At 47.5% G+C, this 13,609-nt stretch overlaps 1 protein-coding gene across 3 annotated transcripts in view; it reads right to left on the bottom strand.

Annotated features, from left to right (window-relative positions):
* LOC135526000 (rho guanine nucleotide exchange factor TIAM2-like) overlaps positions 1–13,609 on the bottom strand; it is a 106,696-nt gene that overhangs the window by 66,188 nt on the left and 26,899 nt on the right. Inside the window, exons 2-5 of one of the 3 annotated variants that reach the window (XM_064954003.1) lie at positions 10,400–10,520; positions 9,844–9,902; positions 8,514–9,668; positions 2,947–3,412 (exon numbers count right to left, since the gene is read on the bottom strand). In XM_064954003.1, coding sequence (XP_064810075.1) covers positions 2,947–3,412; positions 8,514–9,662 — 1,615 coding nt within the window. In that variant the 5' untranslated portion in view covers positions 9,663–9,668; positions 9,844–9,902; positions 10,400–10,520. Of the gene's footprint in view, positions 1–2,946; positions 3,413–5,827; positions 5,907–8,513; positions 9,669–9,843; positions 9,903–10,399; positions 10,521–13,609 lie in introns of those variants that run through there. The other 2 variants (XM_064954002.1, XM_064954004.1) reach the window with 2 other exon arrangements.

Genomic DNA, 13,609 nt, shown 5'->3' with positions numbered 1-13,609 from the left:
TCTGAGGTTTACCCATTTAGCACCTGGTCTGAGGTTTACCCATTTAGCACCTGGTCTGAGGTTTACCCATTTAGCACCTGGCCTGAGGTTTACCCATTTAGCACCTGGCCTGAGGTTTACCCATTTAGCACCTGGCCTGAGGTTTACCCATTTAGCACCTGGTCTGAGGTTTACCCATTTAGCACCTGGTCTGAGGTTTACCCATTTAGCACCTGGTTTACCCATTTAGCACCTGGTTTACCCATTTAGCACCTGGCCTGAGGTTTACCCATTTAGCACCTGGCCTGAGGTTTACCCATTTAGCACCTGGCCTGAGGTTTACCCATTTAGCACCTGGCCTGAGGTTTACCTGGCCTGAGGTTTACCCATTTAGCACCTGGCCTGAAGTTTACCCATTTAGCACCTGGTCTGAGGTTTACCCATTTAGCACCTGGCCTGAGGTTTACCCATTTAGCACCTGGCCTGAGGTTTACCCATTTAGCACCCTGAGGTTTACCCATTTAGCACCTGGCCTGAGGTTTACCCATTTAGCACCTGAGGTTTACCCATTTAGCACCTGGCCTGAGGTTTACCCATTTAGCACCTGGCCTGAGGTTTACCCATTTAGCACCTGGCCTGAGGTTTACCCATTTAGCACCTGGCCTGAGGTTTACCCATTTAGCACTGGCCAGGTTTACCCATTTAGCACCTGGCCTGAGGTTTACCCATTTAGCACCTGGCCTGAGGTTTACCCATTTAGCACCTGGCCTGAGGTTTACCCATTTAGCACCTGGCCTGAGGTTTACCCATTTAGCACCTGGCCTGAGGTTTACCCATTTAGCACCTGGCCTGAGGTTTACCCATTTAGCACCTGGCCTGGAGGTTTACCCATTTAGCACCTGGCCTGAGGTTTACCCATTTAGCACCTGGCCTGAGGTTTACCCATTTAGCACCTGGCCTGAGGTTTACCCATTTAGCACCTGGCCTGAGGTTTACCCATTTAGCACCTGGCCTGAGGTTTACCCATTTAGCACCTGGCCTGAGGTTTACCCATTTAGCACCTGGCCTGAGGTTTACCCATTTAGCACCTGGCCTGAGGTTTACCCATTTAGCACCTGGCCTGTTTACCCATTTAGCACCTGGCCTGAGGTTTACCCATTTAGCACCTGTTTACCCATTTAGCAACTGGCCTGAAGTTTACCCATTTAGCACCTGGCCTGAGGTTTACCCATTTAGCACCTGGCCTGAGGTTTACCCATTTAGCACCTGGCCTGAGGTTTACCCATTTAGCACCTGGCCTGAGGTTTACCCATTTAGCACCTGGCCTGAGGTTTACCCATTTAGCACCTGGCCTGAAGTTTACCCATTTAGCACCTGGCCTGAGGTTTACCCATTTAGCACCTGGCCTGAGGTTTACCCATTTAGCAACTGGCCTGAAGTTTACCCATTTAGCACCTGGCCTGAGGTTTACCCATTTAGCACCTGGCCTGAGGTTTACCCATTTAGCAACTGGCCTGAGGTTTACCCATTTAGCACCTGGCCTGAGGTTTACCCATTTAGCACCTGGCCTGAGGTTTACCCATTTAGCACCTGGCCTGGTTTACCCATTTAGCACCTGGCCTGAGGTTTACCCATTTAGCACCTGGCCTGAGGTTTACCCATTTAGCACCTGGCCTGAAGTTTACCCATTTAGCACCTGGCCTGAAGTTTACCCATTTAGCACCTGGCCTGAGGTTTACCCATTTAGCACCTGGCCTGAGGTTTACCCATTTAGCACCTGGCACCTGAAGTTTACCCATTTAGCACCTGGCCTGAGGTTTACCCATTTAGCACCTGGCCTGAGGTTTACCCATTTAGCACCTGGCCTGAGGTTTACCCATTTAGCACCTGGCCTGAGGTTTACCCATTTAGCACCTGGCCTGAGGTTTACCCATTTAGCACCTGGCCTGAAGTTTACCCATTTAGCACCTGGCCTGAGGTTTACCCATTTAGCACCTGGCCTGAAGTTTACCCATTTAGCACCTGGCCTGAGGTTTACCCATTTAGCACCTGGCCTGAAGTTTACCCATTTAGCACCTGGCCTGGTTTACCCATTTAGCACCTGGCCTGAAGTTTACCCATTTAGCACCTGGCCTGAGGTTTACCCATTTAGCACCTGGCCTGAAGTTTACCCATTTAGCACCTGGCCTGAGGTTTACCCATTTAGCACCTGGCCTGAGGTTTACCCATTTAGCACCTGGCCTGAAGTTTACCCATTTAGCACCTGGCCTGAAGTTTACCCATTTAGCACCTGGCCTGAGGTTTACCCATTTAGCACCTGGCCTGAAGTTTACTCATTTAGCACCTGGCCTGAAGTTGACCAATTTAGCACCTGGCCTGAAGTTTACCCATTTAGCACCTGGCCTGAGGTTTACCCATTTAGCACCTGGCCTGAAGTTTACCCATTTAGCACCTGGCCTGAGGTTTACCCATTTAGCACCTGGCCTGAAGTTTACCCATTTAGCACCTGGCTGAGGTTTACCCATTTAGCAGGTAAATACACCAGAATAATTCCCTGTAAGCTTTTAGGATAGTAAAGAATCAGTCTATGGTAAATGTAATGCACAGGCTATGTAAAGGAAACCACATGAAGCTGCTGTCCTCACTTAAAGAGAGTACAGACATACCACTTAAGAGAGAGTTTTACTTAAAACCTGTCCTTCCCCTCTGTCCCCCAGCATAAATTACATTTCAGTTGATGTATTCCATGATACAGTGGTCATATCGACTGGACCTGTAAATTGGAATAACCTCTCCTCTCCTCACACCTTTAACTCACCTTTCAATGTGACCCAACCTAGAGAGCATCAAGCTCCACTCCATTTCAGTCAGCTATTCAAGGTCCAATTCAATTCTGACCGACTGGACCTTAGACGGCAATGTGCCAAACCCTGTTTCCCTCTGCTCACCCACCCCTACAGTACTCGCCTTTCAGGGTGACCCAGTACTGTTTCCACTTCCTGCGTGTGACCATCTCCAGCTTCCTGTCCTTATGCAGGGTGAGGAGGGGTTTGAAGGACAGCCAGCCGGCCCTGCGTACCACCCCCTGCTCCTTCTCAAACAGCAAGTCCAGCTGCTCCAGAGAGCCCCCTGCAGACTCACTGCTGCTCTCCCCCTCTTCTGTCCCTGTAGACGGGTCTCTCCTTTCACCAGCTCCCCCTCCTCCACTACTGCCCTGACCAGTCCCTGTCTCCAGCTCCCGCATGAAGTTCTCATAGATGTTCTGACGAAGGGCATCATTGCTGTGGTGGAGAGCCCCTGCCGACTGGGCCCGGGAGGCCCCCACACCGCCAGGGTACCACAGGCTGGATACTTGGGAGGGAGAGCTCGTGTCAGCTGTCAGGCCATCCACTCCACTGTCAAAGACCTCGCTGCCATCCTTATACCGGGGCTCCTGGAAGCACATAGAGAGAAGAAGAGGGTAGGGAGAGAGGGTGGGAAAAGGTGAGAGTGAGAAGAGGGTAGGGAGAGAGGGTGGGATGAGGTGAGAGAGTGAGGAGAAGGTAGGGAGAGAGGGTGGGATGAGGTGAGAGAGTGAGGAGAAGGTAGGGAGAGAGGGTGGGATGAGGTGAGAGAGTGAGTGAGGAGAGGGTAGGGAGAGAGGGTGGGATGAGGTGAGAGAGTGAGGAGAGGGTATGGAGAGAGGGTGGGATGAGGTGAGAGAGTGAGGAGAGGGTATGGAGAGAGGGTGGGATGAGGTGAGAGAGTGAGGAGAGGGTATGGAGAGAGGGTGGGATGAGGTGAGAGAGTGAGGAGTCCCTCAACAAAAACACTTAAATTCCTGAACCTGACACTCTGGCGACTAAAGTTCTTGAGACTGAGACAATTTAATTGCGTCTGTGAGGGCACCCTGGTTTCCTGACCCCAGTAGAACACTACTTCATGGGATTGAACTCTTTCTCTTTCAGGGGTAATGAAAGCCCACCTGCACTCCAATAGATTGCAGCATCTGGTCTCCCCTGGCAACTGGGTTTAGTGCACTTCAAAACACAAACAGTGTTCTGATGCCCTTCCCCAGTCTCTCGCTCAGTCTACCCTCTTCCTCCCGGCTGTCCGTCAGTCTCCCTTTCTCCCTCAGTCTCCTCTTTCTTCCAGCAGTCTCCCCTAATCACCCCTTTCCTACCACGTCTACCCCAGCTGTTTCTCATAAGGCCCTGGACTGGACCTAAGAGGCTGGCTTGGAGGGTGCAGTGCGCCCCTAAACCACAGCTGAGCTCTGGAGCCCAGCTGGAGGGGAACAAGAGCTGGAATTAGTCCTGATTTGGGTGGACTCGTTGAAAAGGGGCTGTGATGCTGTGATTTGGTGATATATGAATCAATGAGCCAACTGGAAGCTGTGGGTGATTAAGTGGCCTTGGTGAAACAAGAGTCCCAGACAGGAACAGAACTAGGCCAGGGTGGGTCCCTGAACGGTCTCTGTCCTGGACTCCAGAGTCACCAGAGGGCAAAGAGACCCAGTGAATGTGTCAGCATGAAGCTATAAAAACTCTGAATGGCTCCAATTAAACTATCCAGAGCTCAGTTGGAAACATTACGCTCCAACATTTGCCCATGAAGAATTCACAGTTTGAGTCAGAACACTGAAAGAGACCATTTATCTCTAAAAATATCCCTCTGCTCATTACTAATCTGTCCTAAAGGCCAGGGTTGCCTAACGCCTACACAGGACACACATTTGAGGTAAGGTGGAGTTTAAAGGAGAATGGGGGTTTGAGTGTTACTCGGATTGACCAGGGTTTGTTGGAGAGTTTCTCATGGACCTATGAAGCTGCGCTGGGAACCAGAACAACTTCAAATCACAGTCCTCCATAAGCCCTCCTCCTTCTCACTGAAAAGGTCAACAAGTTCAATAGTGCAGGGAAGCTGTGAGTCCTAGGTCTCTTCCCAAACCCAACACATGGCAGGAGATTATTAGGGTTTAAGTGAGGTCTAGTAGTTTAGAGTGAAAGCTTTACCCCCAACGTGGGTCAAACCCAAATTAATGAGCACATATCCTTCTCTGTGCGTCAGGGAAGTACTTTTACCTTCCCCGATGTCCTTTGTCAGACCCTAATGAACGAGCACCTATCCATACAGAACATACTATGGACTGGCTCTCTGGAGAGCAGGACAGGGTGGTGAGTAGAGCCCAGAGCAACTCCACCATATCTTAATCACCATGACAACCTCATCATTATAAGTGTGTTGGGGTTTCTAAATCTTGAGCTGGGACATAGTTTTACTGCAACAGAGATTTAAAGTCTTACAGCAATTATCTTGGCATTGTATGAAAAGTGTGTTCAAGTTTAAAAGAGCTATTGAATTGGTGCATCATGTTTGATTTAGAGACAAAGTCACAGAGGGCCACGTTTTCGAGCAGTTCAACTAATTTGGGAAAATCTTACAACGCAAAGTTTTAGCAATTACCTACTTAGCCTTTGTTGCAGAAAATATGACTATTGTGGTTACATTTATGGGGCTAAATGCTCTAAATAAGCTATTGCAGATCCATAACACAGATTTACACAAACACACTATCCAGTGATTTGGCATACAAGTCATGGTTTTCCTATCCTGTACAAAACAGCCTGGTGTCCTTCTACAGGTCCAGTTCTCAGCCGCCTGACCCATGCTGCAACACTGAACTATACGTCATACAGACCTGCTGTAAACTGGTAAATAACATGCCGTTTCAACCAATCACACCAACACACAACAGCAAATCACCTACAATGGCAAGCTATGCATCCAACACATGGCATTTAGCATATTCCCTACATTAGCATGGGGTTAGCAACAACACTAAACTGACATGATCTCTTGTACCCACCCAGATGTAGTCATGGAATCTGCAGACCCCTTGGCTTCTCATCCTTCCTCTCGGTTTCATGCCTTACTCTCCGTTAGACGACTGCATCTCTAGTCCCTACACAATGCACCATCCGCGTTGCAAATTTCATTTTGCGGTACCCTGTGGTTTTCAGTCCTCAGACAGCTGGTATTGTGGTCCTCGGGACCGGGGACGACGTTGTGTTCCTGGCGAGACGACACCGACCACTGAGGCACATGGCCCAGGTAACCAGTGACAGTCCCCAGCCAAGAATATGCCAGAGAGTTGCTTCCTCTTCCCCCCTCCCTAACAGGACACTAACAGGGTTGGAACACTGGTCTGTGCCAAGCACATAATAACCATATTCTCCTGGGGAGCTACAGACATTCATATCTCAAACAGGGAAATTCCAAAGGAGACTAGACACACCTGATGCAGCTAAGGGGGTCCCGTGTGGCTCAGTTTGTTGAGGATGGCACTTGCAATGCCAGGGTTGTGGGTTCGATTCCCACATGGGGACCAGTATGAACTAAGAACCCGGTCACCAGTTGAATGGTGTTTCCTCCGTCAGTGTTGTGGCTGGCTTCCGGGTTAAGCGTCCGGGTGTTGAGGAGCGCGGTGTCATGACGTGGCCCTTTCTGAGTATAGATTGTGGCTTCCCCTCTCTCTCCTACACCCAGGTTCTGTTATCTGAGGTCGTAAATTCCTGGTGGAGACTCTCTCCCAGTTTCATGCAGTTTCACAGTAGAACAAAGGAACTCCCGCCAAATTCTACTACATCACAGAATTTGAGAACTGAACAATATCCATATTTTGGAGAATGTGTAAATTGCCGGTGGAGAAGCCAGCTACGACCCGGTCCATTTTGTTTCATGTTTGTGACCTCATGAAAGACAATACAGCCACAATACCATAACTCTGTTTATACAGGTGCCTCAGTTATGAGGTTTGCATCAAATTCTTGTATAAAATGAATGAGTAAAGATTAAACTATTTGTGAAATGACGTAATGTGATGTTAAACCTTTAATGTGAGAGAATTGTAATTCCCAATAAAGTTTAACCAAGTCATTGGCCCACCACCGAGAGCACAGACATGATCTGGCGTCATGGAACCGCCTTTTCTATGGTTACGAATAAAACACCCTCCTAAGAAAATCATCTTCAGACTGAGCAAACCCACAGAGTGAGCTGTGATTGCAAATAGTTATTGAATTCCTAAACATACCACGTGGAGCATTGGCTACAAGGTTGGAAAAGATGAAACTGAAACTCTCGATCCCTACAGAATAGGAGCAAATCTTAGGTACTAATTACTAGTCTGCAGCTAGAAATTATGTAAACCTGGAATGCGAATACCGACAACCGCTGAAACATCTATTCTATGAGAACATTTCTGAATGGTACTCTGAAGTATCCATTCTAACCACGAAAGAGCGAGCGACTCGGATGAACTCTCCAACAGATGGACTGACGATTCCAACAGAGATCACAATGACACAAGGGCGTAAATATATATTGATTGCAATTATTCCCGAATGAGTGAGCGTTCATGTGCAAAGGATTAGCATTTCAATTAATATAATTATCAACTGTGTGTAGTGATCCCTTTAGTCTTTCCCACTCTCTCAGTCCACACCCACTTCCCTTTGTCCACCAAGCCGTCATATCGGCTTAGCCCACAAGGGAATCATCCCTATCCTTGTAACCAATATCTACTGTTTGTTTATGCATTTCTGTGATTATTTAGTTAGTAAATAAATGATTAAACCAATTGGTGGATGATTCATAGTAAAGTCTGGGTTCGTGGAGATAACCAACAATTTATGACGTTTGGAATGAGACTGACATGAGGTATAAAATAATTCATTAATAGAAGACTAATTGATCAGATATTAAAATATCTGAAGAGTTATATTCGGAAAATTCTAACTTTGTAATCTGAAGATTTTCCGTGGTGCCCCGACTTCCTAGTTCATTACATTTACATGATTAGTATAATCACGTAATAATAATGACAGAGAATTGATTTGCTAAAATAACAGTCTTCACTTTTAATGATGCCAAAGACAAGACTGTGGTTAGGCGGGTCATGTTTCAGAGGACGCATCAAAATATATACCACAATTATCAAAAGAGAATGTCCTTCCTGAGGGTTCTATGAGAAGAAAATCTTGCAAAACACAAGAGTAGTCGAGGTGAAAACAGAACAACATGCTGTGCTACTGGTTGCTGCTTTAGAATGGTCTCTCTCTCTCCCCTCTCCCTCTCCCCCCCCCCCCCGTTGGGGAGTTGCAGCAATGAGACAAGATCGAAATTAGGGGGTAAAAAAAGGCTACATGTAAATCTAAGGCAATACCTCTATTACAGACTACAGTTGGACAACATAGAAACTAGCAATATGCTATGGCTACAGAACTAACTGCAAACAAAGCTGTACTGGTTGTACATACCAGGCTATGAAGATAGTTCATAGATCTGTATACACCCTGTGAAGAACATCATTAGTTTAGAACCTGAGCGGAAGTGTTTCCTTGCCACTGTCGCTTCTGCTTGATCTTTGTGGGGTTATTACTAAGGGACATTGACAAATGTTTCTGAAAAAAACTTCACAATTTTGGATGTAGATTGTTTGAGCTGTAGGATCCTGACCTACACAGACAAGCCCATACAACAGCCCCACTCACCTGTGTCTTCCTCTTCTTCCTGCTAAGACTTCCAGTCCAGTCGCTGAGGCGTCTCATGCGACTTCTGACCGCGCCAGAGCCCTTCTTCAGGGTGGAGCGCTCTCCGCTGGGCCGGGCCTTACGGCAGGGCAGGGTGTAGGACGAGTACTGCCTAGCCTCCGGACACTCCTCCTCAGTAGGCACGTCCAGGGCCGAAACAAAGGAGGCCCGGTGCTGGATATGATGGGGGGATTCCCTGTACTGTGCCGACAGGTCCTTAGCCGTGGGGAAGGTGGCAGCCATACTAGGGTCCCTGTAGAGATCTGATATGGACTGTAGGGGAGACTGTTGGCCAAAGGCCTCCAACTGGTCAGCCCCACTGTTCCCCATAGTCCTACTGGGGGAGCAGGTCTGGTCCTGGTCGCAGAGGTCCGCACTGTGCCCCCAGGGCGAGTCGTACCAGGACCCCTCGGAGCTCAGCGAGCTGCCCTTGCTGGTCCTGGTGGTGGAGGTTGAGGCTGGCTGCGGAGCTCCGTGGTGGGCCTCAGGCCTCCTGCTGCTGCCAGGAAGGCTTGGGGTGGACTCTAGGGTGGGGGAGAATTTGAGCAGCTGCACTGGCCCAGAGGCCTCGTCCAGGAGCAGACCACTGTTAGTGTTGGTGAACTCCACCCTCAAACTACCATCCTTCTTGATGACCACCCTGGGACTGCTTTGCTCCTCCAGCCCCTCACCCTCTCCTGGCATTCTCTCTGGGTTCCTGTGTCCGTTCAGAGCATGGTCGTTCAGCTCCCCTGATGCTCTACTGTCCAGGCGTCCACTGCCTTCAAATGGGCAGCAGCCAATCTCAGATGGGAGTTGTGAGCCGCCTCCTGGTGGGGAGTCATGCCAACGACGGCGGTTTGGACTGACCTTCACCCCCATGGTGACATAATCGTAGTGTCTGGAGACGTACGGCTCTCCTCTCCTCTGCGGGGGGGAGAGGCAGCCTCGGCCAACAGTCCTGGCTTTGTAACCCGAGCCCCCTGGCCCACCTTTCCACCACGTATGGGGGGAAAGAACCTCCTCTTTGGTTGAGCGGAACTTTAGTGAGTAGGGTTTTTGTTTCCCGGGGAGGATGAAGCTGGTGCCCTTGGGCCCCTGAAGGCTGTACTGGCTCTCAGAGTTTCCCATTGCGATCTGGAAGACAAAGGAGACCAATTCTGTCAGAGATACTATGGAAGGCAAGGCAGACATCTGTTGGGTGACATCATTTCAGGTGTCGTCACACTGCTGTGCTGAGAGGCTACTGTAACTCAGATTGGCCATGGTTGAGCAGACTCATTCCAAATAGACATTACCACACTACACTTACCGACTAATGATTCCTATGGTGAGGCCATCAGTCACGGACTAAGTTTAATCGGATAACATCTGAGTGAAAAGACCAAAGAAAAAGGCATAATTGCACAGGAGAGCATCTAATAATTACAAAGACAGCCTGTTCTTCTTATTTTAGACATTTTCCAGGAAAGGTACCAAGGCGGCATCAGCGCCAGTGTGACCAACAAGCCTTCATGGCTGTTATGTGTGAAATGACTTCCAGGGAACCTCAAAGGGCTTTAGATTCGGGAAGGATGGGGCATGACCAGACATCTGAAGGGAGTGAATCAAAGCACTGTAAGGTGCGGTTTGAGACATAGAAAGGCTTGATTTGACAACTGCTTGTCAACTGTCATGTGTTACTGAAGATAGCTACGGCTCACTTACTGTAAAGTCACTGCATTATCAGTCCAGTTGGCAACACTACAATAGCTATAATCTTCCACTCCCTGCACTGCTTAAAATGTACTAAGTGACTTACCTATAATCACTACCACTTATAGAAGCACTGTTAATATCTCTGATAGGAGACAGAACCGTAGACTCACCTGTGTGTCCTACAGTGTCTTGTCAGAGTGTGGACTTCCAGCAGGCATGGTGGTCCTGAACTCCTCCACTCTCAGACAACTCAGACAACACTATGTCCTCCTGCTGCACAGCCAGGATCATCTGAGGGACACACAAAGGAGAGCGCTTGGGATTAGTGACTGGGTTATCGCTATGCCAACACAGATTTGTTAACTGCCTGTGACAAACTCCCATGTTTGATGACAGGTGTTGCAATTAGGGCCGAGTCCTAATCCAGCCGTCGGGAGAGGACTTTGGTCTTTCAGTGGTTAAGAAGAGGACACCCAAGCTTTGATCAGAGGACTACTCTAAAGTAGGGCACTGAGGAGCAGATTCACTTCACAAAATCCTCAATGTCTGTTGACAAGAGGAATAACACTACAGGGCCACTGTACCTCACCTGAAGAGAGGGCATGCATGACATACAACACACCAAAATTGAATTAGTATCTACAAACTTTAGCTGTCAATGACAGCACAAAAATGACACGCTTCCATGTGTTAGGCTCAAACCTGCACCAGGTTTCCATCACAGTGAACCTAAAGGAGCCCAGGTCTGTGCTGCTGTGCCATTCTGGGTCTATGACTACTGTAGAAACTCACTCCTCCCCTCTGACTCAATGCCTCCTTATTTCCCTCTCCAAACTAAACATCATTTCCAACTCTGCAGAACTCAATGACGTCTTCTTTGATCAGTTGGGAAAGTTTTTGAAAAGCTGGCTACAGTTTGCCCCGCTGTTTATTTTTAACACTGGAAATCCAGCCATTTCTTTTGCGCCCCAACAGCCAAATATGTCCAGGGGCGGATTCAGAACAACATAAACCGCTGCAGAGCTTTCTTACTGTAGTTATGGGCACAGCTGATGAAAGAGCACAACCCTTCCAGTATACTATTACACATCTACATGCGTGTAGCTCACAGTCCAGGAAACAACTCGCATGATATCCATCCTCCACTGGTGTAGCAGCACACGTACAGCCTGTGTGAGAGGGCATAGTGTAAATACCCTGCTGCCAACAGACTAACCCCGGGGATGAACTGATCTGTGGCATTACTGCTCTTTATCTCGCCTTCCTACTATACGCATGTACCTTGACTTTAGAGACCTTAGAGTCAAGCAGGGGGTAGTCTGCTGAATGACGAGATGTAATGTACTGTAGCATATAGGCTGAGGGTAATGGGAATCCAGAAGCTCCGGCTTGAGGGTAAAGGTGGTATTGTGGCAGAAGACTGATGTCACAGTCATAAAACATTTTATGACAATGTGTTAAATCTTGGATAGCAAGTCTTGGTTATGATAATGTGTAATCAGGTTTCTATGAAGCGGGTCAGTCTGGCACAAGGTTAACAGTTTAGCCATGTTTGTTTTTAGTCCTGATCTATACACACACACACACACACACACACACACACACACACACACACACACACACACACACACACACACACACACACACACACACACACACACGTGTATGTATATATACATACATACATACATACATACAAACATACATACATAGATGTGTACACACACATACACATATATACACACACATATACATATTATATATACACATATATACATACACACATCTATAAACACACAAAAGTATGTGGACATCCCTTCAAATGAGTGGATTTTACTATTTTCAGCCACACCTGCTGCTGACAGCTGTGTAAAATCAAGCACACTTCCTTGCAATCTCCATAGACAAACATTGACAGTAGAATGACCTTACTGAAGAGCTCAATGACTTTCAATGTGGGACCGTCATAGGATGTCACCTTTCCAACAAGTCAGTTCGTCAAATGTCTGTCCTGCTCGAGCTGTCAACTGTAAGGCTGTTATTGTGAAGTGGAAATGTCTAGAAGCAATAATGGCTCAGCTGCGAAGTGGTAGGCCACACAAGCTCACAGACCGGGACCTCAGAATGCTGAAGAGTGCAAAAATAGTCTGTCCCACAGTTGCAACACTCACTACCGAGTTCCAAACTACCTCTGGAAGCAATGTCAGCACAAAGAACTGTTCGTCGGGAGCGTCATGAAATGGGTTTCCATGGCCGAGTAGCCACACACAAGCCTAAGATCACCATGCGCAATGCCAAGCATCGTCTAGAGTGGTGTAAAGCTCGCCATCATTGAACTCTGGAGCAGTGGAAATGAGTTCTCTAGAGTAATGAATCACACTTCACTGTCTGGTGGATGAATCTGGGTTTGGCGGATGCCAGGAGAACGCTAGGAGAATAAAGTGCCAACTGGAAAGCTTGGAAGAGGACTAATGGTCTGGGGCTGTTCTTCATGGTTCAGGCTAGGTCCCTTAGTTCCATTGAAGTGAAATCTTAACGCTACATCATACAATGACTTTCTAGACAATTCTGTGCTTCCAACTTTGTGGCAACAGTTTGGGGAAGGCCATTTCCTGTTTCCGCATGACAATGCCCCTGTGCACAAAGCCAGGTCCATACAGAAATGGTTTGTCGATCGGTGTGGAAGAACTTGACTGGCCTGCACAGAGCCCTGACCTCCCCTTTGGGATGAATTGGAATGCTGACTGCGAGCCAGGCCTAAATCGCCCAACATCAGTGCCCGACCTCACTAATGCTCTTGTGGCTGAATGGAAACAAGTCCCCACAGCAGTGTTCCAATATCTATTGGAAAGCTTTCCCAGAAGAGTGGAGGCTGTTATATCTTCTGTTATATCAGAAGAGTGGAGGCTGTTATATCTTCTGTTATATCAGAAGAGTGGAGGCTGTTATATCTTCTGTTATATCAGAAGAGTGGAGGCTGTTATATCTTCTGTTATATCAGAAGAGTGGAGGCTGTTATATATTCTGTTATATCAGAAGAGGGGAGGCTGTTATATCTTATGTTATATCAGAAGAGTGGAGGCTGTTATATCTTCTGTTATATCAGAAGAGTGGAGGCTGTTATATATTCTGTTATATCAGAAGAGTGGAGGCTGTTATATCTTATGTTATATCAGAAGAGTGGAGGCTGTTATATCTTATGTTATATCAGAAGAGTGGAGGCTGTTATATCTTATATCAGAAGAGGGGAGGCTGTTATATCTTATGTTATATCAGAAGAGTGGAGGCTGTTATATCTTATATCAGAAGAGGGGAGGCTGTTATATCTTATGTTATATCAGAAGAGTGGAGGCTGTTATATCTTATATCAGAAGAGGGGA

This window comes from Oncorhynchus masou, chromosome 32 (genome assembly GCF_036934945.1).
Source record: "Oncorhynchus masou masou isolate Uvic2021 chromosome 32, UVic_Omas_1.1, whole genome shotgun sequence".
NCBI lineage: Eukaryota > Metazoa > Chordata > Actinopteri > Salmoniformes > Salmonidae > Oncorhynchus > Oncorhynchus masou.
Note: the sequence above shows the minus strand (reverse complement) of the source record. Positions and strands in the feature narration are given on the sequence as shown.